The following is a 23,388-nucleotide window of genomic DNA, read 5'->3' as shown; positions in this document are numbered from 1 at the left end:
AGCCATTGTAGTACCTCTGTGAACCATTCTCTTGCAGGCCAAAGGGGAGCAACCAGCGTCAGCCGTGTCCCTTCGTGCGAGACGAACTTCTGAATGACTCTGTTGATGATCTTGAACGGTGGGAATGCGTAAAGGTCGAGATGGGACCAATTCAGCAGAAAAGCATCCACGTGAACTGCTGCTGGGTCTGGAACTGGGGAACAGTACAAAGGAAGCCTCTTGGTCATGGAGGTGGCAAACAGATCTATCGTAGGCTGACCCCACAAGGTCCAAAGTCTGTTGCACACGCTCTTGTGAAGGGTCCATTCCGTGGGGATGACTTGATCTTTTCTGCTTAGGCGATCTGCTGAGACGTTCATGTTGCCCTGAATGAACCTCGTTACCAGAGTGAGGTTTTGACTTCTTGACCAAATGAGGAGGTCCCTTGCTATCTCGTACAGGTTCCTCGAATGGGTCCCTCCCTGCTTGGAGATGTAAGCCAAGGCTGTGGTGTTGTCGGAGTTCACCTCCACCACCTTGCCTAGCAGGAGGGACTTGAAGTTCATTAGGGCCATATGAACTGCCAGCAGCTCCTTGCAGTTGATGTGGAGCGTTTCCTGTTCCTTGTTCCATGTTCCCGAGCATTCCTGTCCGTTCAAGATCGCGCCCCAGCCCGAGTCTGATGCATCCGAGAAGAGATGAAGATTGGGGGTCTGAATCGCTAACGATAGGCCCTCCTTGAGAAGGAGGTTGGTCTTCCACCACAAGAGAGTGGTCTTCATCTCTTTGGTGACAGGAATAGAGACTGCTTCGAGCGTCAAATCCTTGTCCCAATGAGCTGCTAGATGGAATTGGAGAGGGCGGAGGTGGAGTCTCCCTAACTCGACGAACAGGGCTAACGATGACAGGGTCCCTGTTAGACTCATCCACTGTCTCACCGAGCAACTGTTCCTCTTCAGCATGCTCAGGATGCATTCTAGGGCTTGGCTTATCCTTGGGGCCGATGGAAAAGCCCGAAAAGCCTGACTCCGAATCTCCATTCCCAGGTAAACTATGGATTGGGAGGGAATGAGCTGGGACTTTTCTAAGTTGACTAATAGACCCAGTTCCTTGATCAAGTCCAAAGTCCAGTTGAGACTCTCCAGACAGCGACGACTCGTGGAGGCTCTTAACAGCCAGTCGTCTAAATAAAGGGAGGCTCTGATGTCCGATAAGTGGAGGAATTTTGCAATATTCCTCATCAGATGCGTAAACACCATAGGAGCTGTGCTTAGGCCAAAACACAGGGCTTGGAATTGGTACACAACCTTTCCAAAAACGAATCTCAGGAAAGGTTGGGAGTCTGGATGAATAGGAACGTGAAAGTAAGCGTCTTTCAGATCCAACGAGACCATCCAGTCCTCCTGCCTGACCGCTGCTAGGACCGACTTCGTCGTCTCCATAGTGAACGTCTGCTTGGTGACATAAGCATTGAGCGCGCTGACGTCCAGCACCGGTCTCCAACCTCCTGTCTTCTTGGCCACCAGAAAGAGACGGTTGTAGAAGCCCGGGGATTGATGGTCCCGGACTATAACCACTGCCTTCTTCTGTAACAGGAGCGACACCTCCTGGTGTAACGCTAGCCTCTTGTCCTTTTCCTTGTAGTTGGGAGAGAGGTTGATGGGAGAAGTGGTCAGAGGGGGTTTGCGGCAGAATGGTATCCTGTAACCCTCCCTTAGCCACTTGACAGACTGGGCGTCTGCACCTCTTCTTTCCCAAGCTTGCCAGAAGGTCTTGAGTCTGGCTCCTACTGCTGTCTGGAGAGGAGGAGAGTCAGTGTTTGCCTTTTGAAGTCTTGGGACCTTTCCTAGACCTGCTCCTGGAAGAGTCTGGACGGGAGCTTCCTCGGCTGGGGGCTCTGCCACGAAAGGGCGGAATAAACCTTGTAGCAGGAGTATCGGCCACTGGGGTGCGGTAAGTTCTGGGAACTGAGGGAGCAACCTTAGCCTTACGAGCTGAAGAGGCCACAAGATCATGAGTGTCCTTCTGAATCAGGGCCGCAGACAAATCCTTGATAAGCTCTTCGGGGAACAAGAACTTAGAAAGCGGAGCAAAAAGGAGTTGAGACCTTTGACAAGGTGTGATGCTAGAAGAAAGAAAAGTGCAAAGTTGCTCCCTTTTCTTAAGAACTCCTGAAACAAACATTGAAGCAAGCTCGCCGGACCCATCCCGAATTGCTTTATCCATGCAGGACATTATAAGCATGGCTGAGTCCTTGTCCGCAGGGGTGGTCTTCTTGCTCAAGGCTCCCAGGCACCAGTCAAGAAAATTGAAAATCTCAAAGGCACGAAATACCCCCTTTAAGAAGTGGTCTAAGTCGGAAAAGGTCCAGCAGACCTTAGAGCGCCTCATCGCTGATCTACGAGGAGAGTCGACCAAACTTGAGAAGTCAGCCTGGGCAGAGGCAGGGACTCCCAAGCCTGGTTCCTCTCCTGTGGCATACCATACGCCCGCCTTAGAAGTCAGCTTAATAGGTGGGAACATAAAGGAAGTCTTCCCTAGTTGCTGTTTGGACTGCAACCAATCCCCTAATATTCTTAAAGCTCTCTTAGAGGATCTAGCAAAGACGAGCTTAGTATAGGCCGACTTAACAGGTTGCATGCCCAGCGAAAACTCAGATGGAGGAGAGCGGGGGGTAGCAGAAACAAAATGGTCCGGGTATACCTCTCTGAAAAGAGCCAGGACCTTACGAAAGTCAATGGGTAGAGGAGAAGACTTGGGTTCCTCCACGTCCGAAGAGGGATCTAGGTGCGCAGCTTCCTCCTCAGAAACCTCATCACCAGAGTGTAGCGAAGTGAGAGGTAAAGTAACAGCGGTATGCTGAACAGCAGAATCTTGACAAGCGGGTGCATAAACACTTGCGGTTTCATCCTCAAGTCTCTGTTGCTGAATTAAAACCTGAGGTTCAGGCTCCAAAGACTGGTCAAGAAGTGTAGAGGAAGGTAGGTGCATGGGTTGAGGTGGCTGACTCCTAGCATGAGCCTCCTGTCTCAAGTGTTGCGCTTGCTGCAAGGGTTGTGGATGCGCAGTAGCAGGTTCCTGACTCACGAGTTGAGGTTCTTGAGGTGTGAGCTGCGAGAGTTGAGGTAGTGGCTGCGCAGAACTCAGTTCCTGTCTCACGAGTTGAGGTTCCTGAGGTGCTAGCCTCAAGAGTTGAGGCTCTCGCCTTGAGGAAAGTTGAGGTCGCTGCAGCGAGAGCTGAGGTGGTTGCCTCATGGATGGAAGAGGTTGTCGTACCTCAAGAGGTTGCTGCCTCGATGGTCTAACCGCAAGAGGAAGAGGAGGAAGTAAGGCATAAGACTCCTGTTCCCATTGTTGAGGTTGTCTTAAGGAAGGTGGAGGTTGCTGCACACCGCTGGTAACTGGCAACTCCGAACGCGGTAAGGTAGCCTGAGGAACCTCAACTTCGTACGCCTGGCAGACTGGACTGCGGTGAGGCGGAGCGCTCGCAGGCGGAGGTGTAACCTTCTCAGCCTGAAACTCACGCATTAAGACCGCAAGCTGTGACTGCATGGACTGCAGCAAAGTCATCTTGGGATCAACAGACGCTAAGGTCTGCTGAGGCAAAGCCTTAACAGAAGATGAGGTCTGCTGAGGCATCGCCTTACCTCTCTTAGGAGGTGTGCAGTCACCTGATGACTGAGGAGAGTCAGAGCTAATCCAATGACTGCATCCGGGTTGTAGAACTCTTGAGGTCTGGACTTTACGTTTAAGAGGTCTTGAGACCTGAGTCCAGCGTTTTCTCCCCGATATTTCTTCTGCAGACGAGTAAAATACGGGCTCAATCGTCTGCGGGTGGGAGTGACGGTCTCTGTAAGACACGCCCGCAACCACCGAGGATACTTCTGTGCGCCGATCAAGGCCTGCCGAACCCTTTTGCCCTTCGACATTGCTTCTCCCCTGGGCTTGGGAGCTTGCAAGAGGTCCCGGACTGGGAGGACGACTGGCACGCACAGAAGTACCCTCACGCACAACACTGACACTGACACTAGCACTCGGCACAGCACTGGCACTACCACTTCCCACTGCACTTTTGACCTTAAGTTCCTTGACGTCCGCCAAGAGGAACTTGTGGTCACTCACTACCGATTCCACTTTGTCACCTAAAGCCTGAATGGCACGCAAAACATCGGACATATCAGGCTGAGCACAAATAGTAGGTTCGGGGGTAGCCACTACAGGGGGAGGAAAAGGTTGAGGATCATGAGGTGAGGAAAAAAGTGAAGAGCGAGAAGAACTCCTCCTAACTCTCTCTCTCTCTAACTTAGTTGAATATTTAAGGAATCGAACAAACTCAAGTTCCGAAAGTCCGGCGCATTCCTCACATCGATCTTCCAACTGACAGGGTCTTTCCCTACAGTCGGAACAAGCGGTGTGAGGATCAACCGAGGCCTTCGGAATACGCCTATTACAAGACCTACATCGTCTATGGGGTGGGGCTTGTGAAAGGTCGGACATCTTGAATCAAAGAGCTAGTCAAGGGGGATTCCAAATCAAGCAAAAGATCGTTAACCATTAATCAAAGCAAAATAAAAGCTATCTAAGCTAATAGAAAAGTTTCCAGTATAGCGAAAGCTGAAATCTTAGAGAAATACTTCACCAAAAACCGTGAACAATACTCCAAAATTATAAGCGTATCCAAGAACGTCTTGCCGGAAGCACGACAGAGGAAAAATTGAGGTGGTGTCAACAAGAAGTACTGCAGTACCTGGCCACAGGTGGCGCTGGTGAGTACACCCCCTTCTAGTATAGTGATAGCTGGCGTATCCCTTCCGTAGAATTCTGTCGGGCAACGGAGTTGACAGCTACATGATTATCGGGTAAGTTTAATATTGAAAACTTAAGGTTAAGCGATAGCCTTTCACCGCCGAGACTGAAAGGCGCATTTCTTCCCGCAAATACACCAGGAACTCCGCTATTGCTGGAATAGTGGCATCGAGTGGAGAGATACCCCTTCAACGACACCAACCACAGAAGACTTTCAACTTTGCCTGGTAGACAGATGCGGATGATTTTTGCAGATGTCCAGACATCCTAATCACAACTTGTTGCGAAAATCCTCTCTCAGCGAGGAGATGTTGGATAGTCTCCAGGTGTGAAGTCGTAACGAAGCTACAGCTTTGTGGAAGATGTTGGCATGTGGTTGTCTGAGTAGCTCGTGTCGCGGAGGGAGTTCTCTCGGAAGTTCCGTTAGGAGTTGCAGAAAGTCCGGAAACCATTCCGCGTGATGCCATAGCGGAGCTATAAGGGTCATTGAAAGATTGACCGATATTCTGGTCTTGTTGAGCACCCTCCTCATCAGACAGAACGGGGGAAAGGCGTACACGTCGATGTTGTCCCACCGTTGTTGGAAGGCATCTTGCCAGAGTGCCTTGGGATCTGGGACTGGGGAGCAGTACAGCAGAAGCTTGAAGTTCAACGCTGTCACGAACAGATCCACAGTCGGGTAACCCCACACAGTCAGGACTTTGTTGGCTACTAGATGATCCAAAGACCACTCGGTACTCACTATCTGAAACACTCTGCTCAGACTGTCGGCGAGCACATTCCTCTTGCCTGGAGTGCCGATAGTGGAATCGAGTGGACTTCGGTCCATCTCAGTATCTCCACTGCGAGATGGGATAGCTGCTTCGAAAAGGTACCTCCTTGCTTGTTCATGTAAGCCACTACTGTGGTGTTGTCGCTCATCACCACCACAGAGTGGCCCGCCAGGTATTGTTGGAACTGTTGAAGGGTCAGGAAGACGGCCTTCATCTCTAGCAAATTTATATGGAGGCCCTTTTCTGATTCTGACCACAGGCCTGAGGTCCTGTGGTGCAGAACGTGGGCCCCCCACCCTTTCTTTGAGGTGTCCGAAAATAGCATCAAGTCCGGGGGGGAGGACAAGAAGATCCACTCCTCTTCGTGGGTTCTCGTCTGTCACCCACCACTGGAGGTCCGTCCGTTCCACAGGTGCCATAGGGATCATGACGTCCGGGGAATCGTAACCCTGATCCCACAGGGACTTGAGTCGCCACTGGAGGGATCTCATTCAGAGGCGACCGTTGGGAACTAGATGAGCCAAAGATGAGAGGTGGCCGAGGAGACGTAACCACGATTGGGCTGGGAGTTCTTCTCGTCTGAGGAAAGGGCTTCCGACCATCCTCAGCCTTGCTATCCTGTCGTCTGATGGGAAGGCTTTGTGACGATTGGTGTCTATGATCATGCCTAGGTATACCAGTCTGAGTGGGAAGCAGAGAGGACTTCTCGAGATTTACCATGATCCCCAGATCCTGGCAAAGTCCCAGAAGTTTGTCTCGGTGTTGAAGAAGGGATGACTCCGAGTCTGCCAGGATCAGCCAATCGTCCAGATAACGGAGGAGACGGATGCCGATCCTGTGTTCCCATGATGAAATTAGGGTGAACACTCTGGTGAAAACCTGTGGTGCTGTGGAGAGACCGAAACACACCACCTTGAACTGGTAAACCTTGTTGTCTAGGCTGAATCTTAAGTATTTCCTTGAAGACGAATGGACTGGGATCTGGAAGTACGCGTTCTTCAGATCCAGTGTACACATGAAGTCTTGAGGTCTCACTGCAAGTCTGACCGTGTCTGCGGTCTCCATGCTGAACGGAGTTTGCTTGACTAACTTGTTCAGAGCCGAGAGGTCGATGACTGGTCTCCAGCCTCCAGACGCCTCCTTTACAAGAAAGAGTCAACTGAAGAAGCCTGGAGACCCGTCGAGGACCTCTTGGAGAGCACCGTCGAGGACCTCTTGGAGAGCACCCTTCTTCAACATGGTCTGGACTTCTGCCTAAAGAGCTTGACCACTTGCTGATCCCATGGCAAGGGAGCTCATGACACTGGATCCGCTGTCAGGGGAGGTAGATATGTTGTGAACGGGATGCGATATCCCTGACTGATTACGGAAATCGTCCAGGAATCGGCCCCGAGTTGCCGCCACCTGTTCGCGCAACTTTGTAGGCATCCCCCCGCTGGTGGACATGAAGGGGGACTGCCAATCCTAGCGTTTGCGGCCTCGGCCGCTCCCTCCAGGATTCTTTCCTCCCCTAGAGGACTTTTTGCCTTTCTCGTCCTTGACAGGAAAGGGCTTAGACACCGTCATCTTCGCTGCCGGTTTCGTGGTCTTGGTAGGGCGTGGCTGTTGGGGTGCTGGAGGTTTATAGGGCTTCGATGTCAAAGCCCTATGTAGGAGGGAATCCTGGTTGGACTTCCTCCACCTCTCAGCGGCCTGCTCCACATCCCTAGGCTCAAACAAGTTCTTTCCCATCACGGAAGAATGTCTGAGCCTGCTGATCTCGGTGTTAGGGACCTTTTGATGGAACCTCTCAGACACCGCATCTCGACGTTTCAAGATGGCGTTAGCCCACAAGTTCGAGACTTGGTGGGCTAGAACTTGATCGTGCGAGTGCCCGAGAGTAAAAAGGTCTCCATAGCCTTCCTGGTACTTTCTTTGGATAAATCCTCCGAACATATCAGAATACCTAGGGTCCCTAGCCAGATATCCAGCCACGAAGTGGCCTGCATGGCACACTTTGCCACCTTCTCCTGGCTAAGGATCTCCGTTGCTGAGAACGAGACCTGCCGGTTGGAGAGTCTCTCAGGAGGGACTCCCCTGGTAAGCTCTTCCAAAGAATGGTGAAGGAGAAGAGCCAAATAAGTCTCCTCTACGATGTCGAAGTACCTCCTCAGTTGGACCCGAGGAGGTGGGAGGAGCTTGTTGCCGACGCTGGATAGGCTGGAGGAGGCAAGCTCGGAGAGCTGGACTTCAATCTTGTCTCTGGCATTCTTGACCCCTTGGGACCAGGGCAAAGTCGCACTGGCCTTCGAGAATTTCTGAGTCCCAAAGACTCGGTCCAAGACCGTGTCTTTGCTCTCATGAGGAGGAATCTCTGGGTCAGCAAACCCATTGAGATTCCTCATAAGGGTCAGAACCTGCCAGAATGCGTGTTCTGACTCCTGCAGCTCTCCTCCTGAAGGACTAGCAGCGAAGTCTCCTGTCCTCAAAGGCTCTTCTTGGGGGGACTCGCTGGCTCCGGTCTAAGTCTTGAAGAAGACTTTGGTACAGTTTTGGAGTCCTTTGACTCCCTCCTGCGAGGAATGCAAGACTCCAACAATGACGGGGGTAGGCTCTTCTCCACCCCTACCCGAGAAGACTTTCCAGCACAAGGTGGGGTTTCCCTCATTGGTGCGATGGGGGAACGCTTCACCTCACGTGACTCCCCAGAGGACGGGAAGTCTTCGTCCGAAGGGGAGGGAGAAAAAGTCCGGGTGGGTGAGGAGGCCTGCCTCAAAGACTTACGAGGAGTCAGCTTTGCCCTTGGAGAAGCTACCACGTTTGAAACTCCTCTTTTCCTCTTCAAGGGAGTAGAAGCTGCCAAGGATTTGTGGCCCAGGTCAGAGAGAACAGGCTTAAATACCTGCATGACTGCTCTGACCAGTGTCCCAAACCAAGGCTGCTGGCTGACGGCTGCGCTGTCAGATACTCCCTCTGGAGGGAAAGGGATCGACCGATCCCTGGGAGGAGTTACCAAAGGGGGGTTCGCCTGAAACGAAGAAGATGAAGGAGAAGAAATGTCCCTGAACCTTTCTGGAACCTTCCCCCCTGCCGGCGAGCACGCTGTTCTGCGCTTTGGGGGGGGGATGTGGCGATGACGACCTAGCCACGCGTTGTCCTGCAGCCTCGCGCGTGGGAGGGTATTGGCGATCGCGCTGGGGAGCGTGCTGGCGCTCGCGCGATAGGTAATACCCGATGTCGCGCGCATGAGACTGTTGGCACGCAGGCGGGCAAGTGTTGACGCGCGGGCAAGTGTTGACGCGCGCGCAAGGGTGCCCGCGGGTGCCCGCGGGTGAGCGATGGCGCGTAGGAGCGCGTGCTGGAAACAGCAGAGGGTATGCAACAGGAAGATTGCGCGCGAGGGTGAATGTTCGCGGGCGCGCAGGCTCAGGATGAACACCCCGTGCAGGCGATGATACCGTTGGGCGCGCACACGCAGGAGAGACATCTCTTGCGTGCTGGGGCGCATCCTCGTGGACGCGAGTAGGAGACTGAGGGCGAATGCGTGCTGGCGAGGAATGGCGCGCAGGTGGAGATCGACGGCGCGTTGGCGAGTGCTGACGAGCAGGGGAAGTATTCAACTTCACTACTGCGCCTAGATCAGAAGATCGTAGGTGCGCAGGAGATCGTTGGTAAGCACACGCAGAGTTGAGACATAGCCTTATGGTATTATTATTATTATTATTATTACTTGCTAAGCTACAACCCCAGTTTTAAAAGCAGGATGCTATAAGCTCAAGGGCTCCAACAGGGAAAATAGGCCAGTGAGGAAAAGAAACAAGGAAAAATAAAAATATTTTAAGATCAGTAACATTGAAATAAATATTTCCTATATAAACTATAGAAACTTTAACAAAACAAGAGTTATAGAATATTGTACCCGAGTGTAAAATAACAGTAACATTGAAATAAATATTTCCTATATAACTATAAAAACTTTAACAAAACAAGAGTTAGAGAAATTAGATAGAATAGTGTACCCGAGTGTACTCTCAAGCAAGAAAACTCTAACCCAATACAGTGGAAAACCATGGTACAGAGGCTATGGCACTATCCAAGACTAGAGAAGAATGGTTTGATTGGATCTTGTAAAGATGAATAACCCCAGGGTCCTCTTGTAAAGTTGAATAACCACATAATCAAACTAGTAAAGATGGATACCCTAAGCAGACCCCCTTGTTTGATGTGGGAGACCTAGGTCTTTTTCAATACTACAGTAGGCCTTCCAATGATCACTAAGGGGCAATTTCCTAATTATTGGCAACAGTGTAAGAGCGTTCCGAGACTCGACTACAGTATTTCCATGAATCCTAACGACAGTGTCGTTGAGGTATCCACAAAACCAAAACCCATAGGGGTTTTCTCGGTGCCCGTCCTCTGTGAAATTTTGATTTGTGCGAGAAGCAAGATTCTTCAATCTGTATTGTTACATTTGATCCACCTAGCTTGATTGGATTTCTGTTTAGCATTTAGAACACACCTCATGACAGAAACTGTGGATACAAATCACAGTCACTTGTGAAAGATTCAAAAAACTAACAGAATGAGTTACAATCGTTTGTTCGCACCAAAAGAAAATAGCTTCCACCCACTTCTGCAACGAAAGTTTGGAACAGAAGAAAAATTAATCTTTACGAATACTTTCGTATGCTTATATTTCTCAAGTCTTTGAATTTACACTTCCACGGTTTGTCCATTTAATAATCTTATCACAGAGCTTGCACTTCATCTCTCTTCTTAAACGTCCATGCCGCTTCATCCAATTTATACCTAAAAAGGATCTTCTACCTATAAGGTTTAACAATATTCTGATAAATAGCATGATACATTTCGGGTTATAATACATCTTGTTCTTTATTTTCTAATGAGATCTTTCTTGCTCTGTTACAAAAACGGAGATAGAATTTGAAGAAAGAAAGGCAATGCTAATGACTACCCGACTAAAACAGGCAAAGACAACTAATAACTACCTCTTATGTATAAACAATCTCCATAAACACATTGTAAGGCAAAAACAACAAATAACTAACTTGAGATCTAAATGACCCTGTAACTACCTTGTAAACTTGAATAACCCCATAATCAAACTTGTAAAGATAGATAACCCAAGCGGACCCCGGGGTTATTCATCTTAACAAGATCCGTTTGATTTTCGGTAAGCTAAAGATATAGAGGTCTAAAGGGGGTCGCAACCCGCCAGTAGGTGAGTAGGTAACAATAAGGATCCCAGGATAGGTTAGTTTACGTAGTTCTTGGTTTGCTTCCATTATTAATACTGTATGTACTTTTTTGGTTAATATATACTTTAATTACTTTGCATTTTTGTCCATTACTATTGCTGCAAATCGTTGGTTTTTGGTATTTCCCCGCCCAACAGACCTCGGTTTCCCGCTGGCGTCTCCCTTTAAGTCTCTTTATAAATGGTGTCCGAAAACTCAAACAGATGGTTTGCCCCAATAATCGTGGTCAGATATGCATAAAACAAAGATAGCAAGTAGGAAAATATATTTCATGTATTTGGCTAGAAATTAAAGTATCAAATATTTACCCAGAACAGTCCAAAATACAAAAAAACACACGGTATGAAGTTGTCATGGAGCAATAAGGAGGATAGCTTGTGCGCAAGAAGTATGAGCTAATATTCGCGCAAGAAACCACGCACAAACGGGAGCAGAAACCTCCAACTCACAAAACATAAGCAAAAGAATGAAATAAACATTTCAGGGGAAGAGGATCACCCATATTTTGCACGATTTTTTGTGAAATTATTATGCGTCCCAGTGAATAATGTATAAAGAAGAAAAGGGGAAAAAGGTTAGTTTTACCGTTATTTATCGATTTGCCATTAATTTCCCGCAGCTTTTGTACATCAGCGGCCAGTGCCTACAGCGTGGATTAAAAATGGACATCAACTAACATAAACTTCTTCGCCCCTAACCTAACCTACAAGCCGTGTCCTTACCTATTTACATAACAGGGGGGCTAACGTCCCTCTGCGACCCGCCCATACACTGCCGTATTCTATGTTAGCCGTACTAATACATACAGGTGGCCGCTATCATACACACACTCCGTAAAGTTTGTCCCATAAGTTTTTATAATAACACCACATAGACTATTAACACTTCATTTTCTTCATAATGAATATTGTGGCAAAGTAAATATTCTAACGAGTGATTTCTCATACGCTTAGTTTTATAGAAGGTGGATATTTGGGACAATAATTAACAGAACAGGTGGAATTACAGCTCTTAAATTTCACGCATAATGTCAAATATATGCATTTACTTATTTCAATTAATTTTTCAAGCGTGTCCTTAAAAATTACAGCAAGGGCATAAAATACTACTTACCACTGGTCATGTCGTCTATTCCATATTTAATGGAATGCTCATAAGCCCAAGACAACACTTGAACGGTCAAATTCATTGACTCGTTATGATTTTCGTTCTCTCCCGACATGGCATATATATATTGTGGGTGTATAATGAGAATAATCACTAAGGAAAAGTTGAATTTAGCAGCTTGGCGGCGCCGTCCTCTCTTTGTTTACAGGTTCAGGTTCTGGGGTGAGGCATAGCCTTTACAACGGCGCCTCTTAACGTTTATCTTCTTGTACTGTTTTGTCTTTTCTTCCACATTAGATTTAAAACTTCTTTTTTCTTTTATATATTTGTTTCACTAAATAAGAATAATCCTACTATTTTCTTTAGGTCTTCGTCGTATGGTTGTTGTAGCTCAATTACCTCTTTCCTTTCTTTTCTATATTCCTGGCAAAATAACAAAAAATGTATCAAATCTTCCTCCTCATTTTCACAAAAATTAGTTTACATTCCCTCCATTGTGTCTATTTACAATATTTAGTTTTAACGTATTAATTCTTGCTCTAAAAAATATCACTGAAGCAAATGTATTGTCATAAATTAACTCTTCTTTAATTTCTTTCTTCCACATTCTATATATTTCTAAGCTCACTTTACTTTCTATTTCTTCTTTCCACTTTTCAGTATCCCACTTTCTGGTTTCCGTTTTTATTTCTGCCTTGTTCATTCTTCTTATTTGTCTTATGGACGTCGTCGGTCGTCTGTTGAGCAACAAGTTGGTTTTGGCTGCGTTTTGTTTTGTAATTGAGAAATATTATTACTATAGTCATTCTTTTATCAAACTATGACTCCTAATAATAATTTTAACAAAAACATCATTGAAAATAAAAAGTATTAACGATATTTTCTCAACTAATATGTATTTCCTAGATCGTTTTTTTATGTTTTGGTCTAATAATCTGTTGAAACTAGTTCCACTCACCAGTAAAAAGCTTCGTCACAAACAAGATAATATTTAAAAAGAAAAAAAAACTGTCAATATAGTTCCAATTAAGCAGGCTTTTCATTTTGAATGATCGAAAAAAAATGTAATATCCTTCAAGTGTGAATTGTTCATAATTTTGTGTATTTAATAATAACAATAGTGACTAATTTCCTTTTCATTAGGGAGTTAAAAGTAGGATAATTATAACCTTTATAGGCCTAACCTGCCAGGTCAGCTAGCGCGCTGGTTAAGGTGTGAATTTGTGAAACGAAACATGTGGTCGTGATTAACCAAAACAAAGGATTCTTAGCTTTAGTTAGCCACCCATTAAGACAACGTAAACAATAAGTCACTGTGTTTATATATCTTTTTATTCATTCAGTCATTCCATCAGTGATAATGTTGTAAGGACAGTGAGACAAGCGTCACCAAGATCAACTGATACTTTATTTGAATGCGCACGGAAATACATAACAAGGTGCGGACGGAAACGTAGGATTACATTGGCGCCAAGTCAGATTGAAGTGCCCGCCAAAATATATGTGTTTTCTTACACTTACAAATATATGAATTATGGGTTAACAAAAACATGTCATGAAATGATACATATATCAAAATGTAGCTCTGGTAGAGCGGAACATATATACATAGGACACCACAGTGTGGCGTAGAGAATTTAAATAAATAAGTAGTTTGTCGATTTTCTGGACGACGAAGGGATCGGTGTCCTTACAAGTACTCCCCCCCCCCCAGACATCGGGCGGCGTAGAGGGCTGATGATCAATCTTCGTATCTTTTCGGGCGTCGGAGGGTTCCTCTTGTTTTTGAACGGAGGGGCGCGCTGGCGGTCGGTGTAAGGATCTCTTCCTCTTGACGTCGGTTGATGATTTTTCCTTCGTTGGGCGGCTTGTTTTGTGGCGGAACTCTGGATCTGCCAGGTCCAGCGGAGGCGGTGTCGCTTCCTTCGAGAAACGCTGGTTTCACGCGGTCTATAGAGACCCAGTCCTCTTGGCCATGGACGTCGAGAAGGAAGGCTTTCGTTGTCTTTTTAATGACCCGGTAGGGACCTCGATAAGGTCTAGTCAGTGGTTGTCGATGAGCGTCGACACGGACGAAAACGTACTTGCAGTCATCCAGGCTTTTTGGCTTGAAGTGCTTGGTTCTGTCCTGGTAAGTTTTGAGACACGGCCTGAACTTCCTGGAGATATCCCTTAGGTGATCCAGCTGCGTGTCGTCGGTTGATGAGGGAAAGAATTCGCCAGGAACTGCGAGCGCTTCCCCATAAACTTTTTCGGCGGTCGAAGGTTCGCCGTCTGCGCGAGGGGCGGTGCGAAGGCCGAGGAGTACCCAAGGAAGTCGTGATTTCCAGTCCCCGTCGGTGCAGCTCGCCATCAGGGACGCCTTGAGGGCGCGGTGCGTTCGTTCGACCATGCCGTATGCCGTGGTGCTGTGGAGCGTCGTCCCCATCAGGTTCGCCAAAGCCAGCCATATTTCTGAGAGGAAAGCGGGGCCTCTGTCGGTCGTGATGTCATCAGGAACGCCAAACCTGCTCACCCAGCTTGACAGGAGGGCTTCGGCACATGCTTGAGTCGTAGCTTCGGTCATCGGCGATGCCTCCAACCACCTCGTGGAGCGATCGATGATCGTAAGTAGGTAGCGAGCGGATCCAGAAGGGGGCAATGGTCCCACGACGTCGATGTGTATATGTCCGAAACGTCTTTTTGGCTGGGGAAAATCGCCCACCCCCGATTCGGTGTGACGGCTGACCTTGCTTGACTGGCAGTTGATGCATGACCTCGCCCATTCCCGGGCGTCCTTTTTTATCCCTGGCCAGACAAACTTTTCAGACAGAAGGCGAGCAGTGGTGCGTCCTGAGGGGTGCGAAAGTCCGTGGATGATATCGAATATTTTCCTTCTGCAGGAGGCTGGTACCCAGGGACGAGGGCGGCCCGTGCTGGTGTCGCAAAGAATAGTTACTCCTGCTGGTCCGAGGGGAACCGCACTTATCTTGAGTGCGGATGGCTCCGTCAGGTGAACCTGTGCTTCTCGGTCGGTGCGTTGTTCGGTTGCGAGATTGGCGTAGTCGATTCCCAGGTGGATCGCGTCAATTTCAATCCTTGAAAGGGCGTCCGAGACTGGGTTTTTCTTTCCTGGGACGTAACGTATGGTGCACCCAAATTCGGCGATTGATGCGAGATGACGTTGTTGTCGGGATGACCATGCGTCCGTTGATTTCGTGAAGGCGTTGACGAGGGGTTGATGATCCGTTGCAATCGTGAAGGGGGTACCCTCCAAGATGTGCCTGAAGTGGCGGACGGCGAGGAGTTCCCTATCGAAGGTGCTGTATCTTGTTTCGGCGGGTTTCAATTTCTTGCTGAAGAATGCCAGCGGTCGAGGAGAACCATCGACGAGTTGCTCAAGCACAGCCCCGCAGGCGACGTTGCTGGCGTCGGTCGTTAGTCGCAGGGGCGCGTTGTCGTCGAAATGAGCCAGGGTGGTGGCATTCGCAAGGGCATCCTTCGTCCGAGCGAATGCCTGTTGCTGGGGCAAGCCCCACTCGAGTTTTTTTGCTTTTCCTTTCAGGACGTCGTCGAGGGGTGACAGGGTTCGTGCGATGTTGGGGATGAAGCGCCTGTAGTAATTGACCATTCCCAAGAACTCCTGAAGTTGGCGAATGGTCGTAGGTATTGGGAACTTCCTGATGGCGTCGACTTTGGTTGTCATGGGTTTTACCCCGCGCGAGGATACACGGTGACCAAGGAAATCCACTCCCTCCGCACCGGACGTACATTTGTCAAAGCGTACGACTAGGCCGTTCTCCTGTAGGCGCTTTAGGACGGTGCGGACATGTCCCCGGTGTTCCTCCTTGGTTTTCGAGAATATCAGGATGTCGTCGACGTAGCAGACGCAGAAAGGTAGGTCACCCAGAATGCTATCCATTAGTCGTTGGAAGGTTGCCCCGGCGTTGCGTAAACCGAAGGTTGAATATGCGAAGGTGTAGGATCCGAACGGCGTTACAATAGCAGTTTTCGGGATATCTTCCGGGAATACGGGGACCTGGAAGTAAGACTTGAGAAGGTCCATCTTGGTAAAAAACCTCGCGCCGTGCAACGCGTTCGTTAGGTCCTGCATGTTGGGCAGTGGGTAGTGATCGGGCGTTGTGATGAGGTTGAGGCGCCTGTAGTCGCTGCAAGGTCTCCAGGACCCGTCCGGCTTTTTAACCATGTGCAGGGGTGATGCCCAGGGGCTCGATGCTTTCTTACAGATACCCATGCGTTCCATGTCCTCGAAGGCGCGTTTGGCATCCTTCAGTTTCTGAGGTGGGAGGCGGCGGAATTTGGCGTGAGTGGGAGGTCCTGTCGTTGTGATGTGGTGGTAGATGCCATGCTTGGACGGGGAACCTGGCGAGTGTCGGAGCTCGGGCTTGAAAACCTCGGGAAACTCTCGTAGGAGGTCGGCGTAGGGGTGCGTTGTTACGGCGGATACGGACATTGGTGCAGGGCCATGTTCTAGGGCGCGGGACTGGCAGGTCCCCGTGTCGATGAGACGTCTGTTAGCGACATCGACGAGGAGTCCATGGTGGGCGAGGAAATCCGCACCGAGGAGGGGGCGATTGACGTCGGCGATAGCGAAGGGCCAAGAATACGAACGGCCCATGATAGATATCTTGAGGGTCTTGATTCCATAGCACCGTATGGGAGATCCGTTGGTGGCGATGAGTGAGGGAGCGTTTTTGTCGGGACCACGGTCTAGGTCGGACTTCGAAGGAGGGAACGTTGACTGCATTGCGCCGGTGTCCACCATGAGTCTACGGTTGGAAATGGTATCGAGGATACAGAAACCAACCTTGTTATGGTTAACTGCGGCCGCGATGGTGGCAGGTGGATGCTTCTGGCGTCATCTTCTAGGGAAACTGCATGGTGCTCTACATTTCTTGGCGTCACTGCCGAACTGTTGGTGGTAGAAGCACCATGCTGGGTTAGGCCTAGGGTTTGGTCGCGTCGGTTGCGGTGGTTTCTTTCTTGATAGAATGTTGATTTCGTCGTCCTCGAGGGCCATTGCCGAGGAGTCTATGGAAGAGCAGCTGCTGAAGGAGGAGAACGGAGGCGGTGTTGACGATGATGCTCCGAGGCGAGATGCTTTGGAGGCCTCGTGGAGCTTCTGAGCCTTCGACAGGAGTTCGTTCATCGGGAGTGTGTCGGCGTCTGTCAATTGGGCCCGTACGTCCTGTGGTAGGCGTCGAAGAAAGATCTCGCGAGATAAGCTAATCTCACGTCGTCGGCCGTTGCTGTCTGTTTCGGGGAGCATGAGCAGGCCGGTTAGCTCGTCCCACGCCTCGACAGGAGAGGTGTCACCCATGGGCTTGCCGGCGAGGTCCAGTACTTTCTGTGCCCTTGCTGAGACGGAGAGGGAGTAGATACCGATGAGTTTCGTTCTCAGGTCGTCGTATGAAACTTGGCCGGCCTGGGCGTCGAGCCATGGGGAAATCTTGTCGAATACTTCTTCAGGTATGGAGGTGAGAACGATGTCAGCCTTGGCGCAGGAGTCGCTGAGTCTAGTGACGCGGAAGAGTACGTCCGCTCTCAGGAACCAGGAAGCGGTGTTGTGTTGAGAAAAGGGCGGCAGTTTGACTTTGGGCGTGGAGGCGAGGCCGTTGGGTGCGATGGGCGTGTTGCTCCCTACATCGTGGCCAGACGACGAGTCGGCGAAGAGGTGAGAGGTTGATATGTTGGTTAAGCTCATCCTACTGCCTTACGTTCACCGAAGTGTGGGAGAACCAAAGGCAGGTTCTTGCCTAAGGTAACGGAGTATGTAGAAGGTAGCACGGCCGTAATAAGTCCGTTAATGGCAAAGCCAAAACCGCTGATGCTACTTTCAACTCCGGGGTCACCAGTTGTAAGGACAGTGAGACAAGCGTCACCAAGATCAACTGATACTCTATTTGAATGCGCACGGAAATACATAACAAGGTGCGGACGGAAACGTAGGATTACATTGGCGCCAAGTCAGATTGAAGTGCCCGCCAAAATATGTGTGTTTTCTTACACTTACAAATATATGAATTATGGGTTAACAAAAACATGTCATGAAATGATACATATATCAAAATGTAGCTCTGGTAGAGCGGAACATATATACATAGGACACCACAGTGTGGCGAAGAGAATTTAAATAAATAAGTAGTTTGTCGATTTTCTGGACGACGAAGGGATCGGTGTCCTTACAATGCCAACTAACTGCGTAGCTGTTTTGGTACACGTGAAATAGTAAAAGCTCAAATATAGAATACCATCGTTTTCCACAAGCAATGGAGCATGAAGTCTTGGTTACTAGGACTAATTCTATCATATATCTCTGTCATTGTTTTTGCTTAGTATGTTAAAAGCCTCTCATAGTATTGACTAACTACTAACACAAAGATGAAATCAAGATTACCTTGAACATATCTTTGAGTGTATAAGGAAAATGAATGGCCACAATGATCCTCCACATACTATGAACTTTAAATAACGCACATGTTTAGAAATTCAGATTTCTTTTTGTAAAAGAGATGGTCTAGCTCTTAAATACATCGGGGGATATATTGTCAAAAAGAATGTCGTGTTAAATATCCTGAGTTAGGAAATTATACTAAATACGTAACTAGGAATGATACTTCGATAGAATGTGTAAGTTGTGGGATGATCTTCCTAAAGGGCCTGGCCAGACCAAGCGCGGCTAGCGGGGAGGTTAGCGGCAAGAGGTTCCAGTGCCGCTAACCTCGCCGCTCAACGCGCTTGGTCTGGCCGAGCCCTAATCGGGTAGTTGAATGATTGAATCTGTAGTACTTCAAAAGTTCAAACTTGCAGCAGGCTGACATAAGTCTGTTTATAGTTTATATATGAAACATCTGTTTTGATGTTGTTACTGCTTTTAAAATATTTTATTAATTGTTAATTATTTCTCATATCTAATATTTTTTTCCTTATTTCCTTTCCTCACTGGGCTATTCTTCCTTTTGGAACCCTTGGGCTTATAATATCTTGCTTTTCCAACTAGGGTTGTAGCTTAGCAAATAATAATAATAAGAGATAGCTCTATTATAGTAAGAGAAGATGAAGAAAGACAAAGTTTTACTTTTGGTAATAGGAGATATGAATGGAATAATTTTAATGATATAGCTGAAGCAGATGAAGACGTTGATGTGCTCACGAATGAATGCAGTATGTTTGAACGTGAAGCTATATTAAAAAAAAACTGGAGATATGGAAAACCCCTGGATACGATGGAATAATTGCCGAGATGATACTGACCGAAAATGAAGTCATTATTTTTTTTTAGAATGTGGCATGACGAAGCAAAACCTGATGAATGGGAGTTAGGAGTGTTGGCAAAAAAAAAGGAATGAGTGACCTGACTGATTGCAATAATTACAGAGGCAAAACACCTACGTCATTGACGAAAATATTTAGTATGCTTATTCTAAAGAGACTGGAGAGAAAGATTGATGAAAAGTTGAGAGATGAACAAGCAGGATTTAGAAAAGGTAGGAGTTGCGCTGACCAAATTTTCATTTTGAGACATGTTGTACAGCAATGCGTAGAATATAGAAATCCCTATTTTGATAGTATTTGTGGGCTATGAAATAGACTTTGATAGTGTTAACCGGCCAATTTTGTGGAGAGTCCTGCGTTATTATGGATTTCCTCTTGAATATGTAAATTTGATTAAGTCTGTTCATGAGCATAGCAAGTGCAAAATTAATGTTAATGGAGTCTTATCAAATGAATTTCCAGTGAACAGCGGAGTACTCTAAGGGAATGAGTTGTCACCTATGTTGTTTATCCTCCTCATCGATTATGCTGATGATGCTGTCCTTGTTAGCAGAATACTACATGATTTGCAATGCTTGCTTACCAGAATACATGGAATATCACATGAGTTTGGGCTCAAGATAAATAGAAGAAAGTCAGAGATGAAGAGAGCGGAGTATGTAATGAAAAATGAAATATCATTGGAAGGAGAAAGGATTAATGGGGTAGAATCATTTAAGTATTCAGGAATTATGATCTCCAATACAAGGTATTTAAAAATGTTATTTTTATTAGTAAAATAAATTTTTGAATATACTTACCCGATAATCATGTAGCTGTCAACTCCGTTGCCCGACAGAATTCTATGGAGGGATACGCCAGCTATCACAATACTAGAAGGGGGTGTACTTACCAGCGCCACCTGTGGCCAGGTACTCAAGTACTTCTTGTTGACACCTCCTCAATTATTCCTCGGTCCACTGGTTCTCTCTGGGGAGGAAGGGAGGGTCGATTAAATCATGATTATCGGGTAAGTATATTCAAAAATTTATTTTACTAATAAAAATAACATTTTTCAATATTAAACTTACCCGATAATCATGTAGCTGATTCACACCCAGGGAGGTGGGTGAAAACCAGTGTACAAGATTAAAGGATAGCTAAGTATCCCATATTTCATATAACAGTTATCTCAAATAACAATGAAATAATAAGTACCTGGTAAGGAAGTCGAATAGAACCGTTACTCTGCCTCTTTATTTAAAGTTCGTCTTCCTTACTGAGCGCAGCGTTCCTCTTGGAGGCTGAATCAACCCAAAGGTGCCAAAGTACACGGGGTTGCAACCCCTACTAAAGGACCTCTACCAAACCTTTAACCCAGGCGCTTCTCAAGAATGAATAGACCACCCGCCAAATCAAAGGATGCGGAAGGCTTCTTAGCCTACCGTAACAACCATAAAAACAACAATAAAAGTATTCAAGAGAAAGGTTAAAAAAAGGGTTATGGGATTAAGGGAATGTAGTGGCTGAGCCCTCACCTACTACTGCACTCGCTGCTACGAATGGTCCCAGGGTGTAGCAGTTCTCGTAAAGAGACTGGACATCTTTCAGATAAAATGATGCAAACACTGACTTGCTCCTCCAATAGGTTGCATCCATTATGCTCTGCAGAGAACGGTTTTTATTAAAGGCCATCGAAGTAGCTACAGCTCTTACTTCGTGGGTCCTTACCTTCAGCAATGCAAGGTCTTCCTCCTTTAAGTGAGAATGTGCTTCTCTGATCAGAAGCCTTATATAATACGAAAGCCCATTCTTGGACATGGGTCTCGAAGGTTTTTTGATGGCACACCATAAGGCTTCTGACTGTCCTCGAATAGGTTTAGACCTCTTAAGATAATATTTGAGAGCTCTGACAGGGCAAAGAACTCTCTCTAGTTCGTTACCTACCATGTTGGAGAGGCTAGGTATTTCGAACGATCTAGGCCAAGGACGTGAAGGAAGCTCGTTCTTTGCTAGGAATCCAAGCTGAAAAGAACATGTTGCAGATTCGGTTGTGAAACCAATGTTCTTGCTGAAGGCATGAACCTCACTGACTCTCTTAGCTGTTGCAAGGCAAACGAGAAAAAGAGTCTTGAGGGTAAGGTCCTTGAAGGAAGCTGACTGGAGAGGTTCGAACCTAGATGACATAAGGAACCTTAAGACTACGTCTAGATTCTAGCCTGGAGTGGAAAGACGACGTTCTTTAGACGTCTCAAAAGACTTAAGAATGTCTTGAAGGTCCTTGTTGGAAGACAGGTCCAAACCTCTGTGTCGGAGAACTGAAGCCAACATACTCCTATATCCTTTAATCGTAGGTGCTGAAAGGGATCTCTCATTCCTAAGATGTAGAAGGAAGTCAGCTATTTGGGTCACAGAGGTATTGGTAGAGGATATTGAATTGGCTCTACACCAGCTTCGGAAGACCTCCCACTTAGACTGGTAGACTCTACGAGTGGAAACCCTTCTTGCTCTGGCAATCGCACTGGCTGCCTCCTTCGAAAAGCCTCTAGCTCTAGCGAATCTTTCGACAGTCTGAAGGCAGTCAGCCGAAGAGCGTGGAGGTTTGGGTGCAACCTGTCTACGTGAGGTTGACGTAGAAGGTCCACTCTTAGAGGTAGAGTCCTGGGGAAGTCGACTAGCCATTGAAGTACCTCTGTGAACCATTCTCTTGCAGGCCAAAGGGGAGCAACCAGCGTCAGCCGTGTCCCTTCGTGCGAGACGAATTTCTGCAGAACTTTGTTTATTATCTTGAACGGTGGGAATGCGTACAGGTCGAGATGGGACCAGTTCAGTAGAAAAGCATCCACATGAACTGCTGCAGGGTCTGGAACAGGGGAACAATACAGCGGAAGTCTCTTGGTTATGGAGGTGGCAAACAGATCTATGGTAGGTTGACCCCACAAGGTCCAAAGTCTGTTGCACACACTCTTGTGGAGGGTCCATTCCGTGGGAATGACCTGATTCCTTCTGCTTAGGCGATCTGCTGAGACGTTCATATCGCCCTGAATGAACCTCGTGACCAGAGTGAGGTTTAGACCTCTTGACCAAATGAGGAGGTCCCTTGCGATCTCGTATAGGCTCCTCGAATGGGTCCCTCCTTGCTTGGAGATGTAAGCCAAGGCTGTGGTATTGTCTGAGTTCACCTCCACCACTTTGCCTAGCAGGAGGGACTTGAAGTTCAACAGGGCTAGATGAACTGCTAGCAGCTCCTTGCAGTTGATGTGGAGTAATCCTTGTTCCTCGTTCCACGTTCCCGAGCATTCCCGTCCGTCCAAGGTTGCACCCCAGCCCGAGTCCGATGCATCTGAGAAGAGATGAAGATTGGGGGTCTGAATGGCCAACGATAGACCCTCCTTGAGAAGGAGGTTGTGCTTCCACCACAGGAGAGTGGTCTTCATCTCTTGGTTGAAAGGGATAGAGACTGCTTCGAGAGTCGAACCCTTGTCCCAATGAGCTGCAAGATGGAATTGAAGAGGGCGGAGGTGGAGTCTCCCTAGCTCGACAAACAGGGCCAGTGATGAGAGGGTCCCTGTGAGACTCATCCACTGTCTCACTGAGCAACTGCTCCTCTTCAGCATGCTCATGATGCACTCTAGGGCCTGGCTTATCCTGGGGGCCGATGGAAAAGCCCGAAAATCCTGACTCCGAATCTCCATTCCCAGGTACACAATGGATTGGGAGGGAATGAGTTGAGACTTCTCTATGTTGACTAATAGACCTAGGTCTCTGATTAAGTCTAAAGTCCAATTGAGATTCTCCAGACAACGACGACTCGTGGAGGCTCTCAACAGCCAGTCGTCTAAGTAGAGGGAGGCTCTGATGTTCGACAAGTGTAGGAATTTTGCTACATTCCTCATCAGATGAGTAAAGACCAAAGGAGCTGTGCTTAGGCCAAAACACAGGGCTTGGAATTGGTAGACAACCTTTCCAAAAACGAATCTCAGGAAAGGTTGGGAGTCTGGATGAATAGGAACGTGAAAGTATGCATCTTTCAAGTCCAACGAGACCATCCAGTCCTCCTGTCTGACCGCTGCTAAGACCGACTTCGTCGTCTCCATCGTGAACGTCTGCTTGGTGACATACTCGTTGAGAGCGCTGACGTCCAGCACCGGTCTCCAACCTCCTGTCTTCTTGGCCACAAGAAAGAGACGGTTGTAGAAGCCCGGGGATTG

The 23,388-nt window shown here is 47.7% G+C and overlaps 1 protein-coding gene across 1 annotated transcript in view; it reads right to left on the bottom strand.

The window, feature by feature from the left end:
• LOC137625278 (uncharacterized) overlaps positions 1–12,121 on the bottom strand; it is an 82,736-nt gene extending 70,615 nt beyond the window's left edge. The window contains exon 1 of the mRNA XM_068356078.1: positions 11,930–12,121. Coding sequence (XP_068212179.1) covers positions 11,930–12,038 — 109 coding nt within the window. The 5' untranslated portion in view covers positions 12,039–12,121. The remainder of the gene's footprint in view (positions 1–11,929) is intronic.
• Positions 12,122–23,388: the final 11,267 nt, after the last annotated feature.

The sequence above is a fragment of the Palaemon carinicauda genome, chromosome 32, assembly GCF_036898095.1.
Source record: "Palaemon carinicauda isolate YSFRI2023 chromosome 32, ASM3689809v2, whole genome shotgun sequence".
NCBI classification, from domain to species: Eukaryota; Metazoa; Arthropoda; class Malacostraca; order Decapoda; family Palaemonidae; genus Palaemon; species Palaemon carinicauda.
The sequence above is the reverse complement of the archived record's forward strand: the minus strand, read 5'-3'. Positions and strand labels throughout refer to the sequence as shown.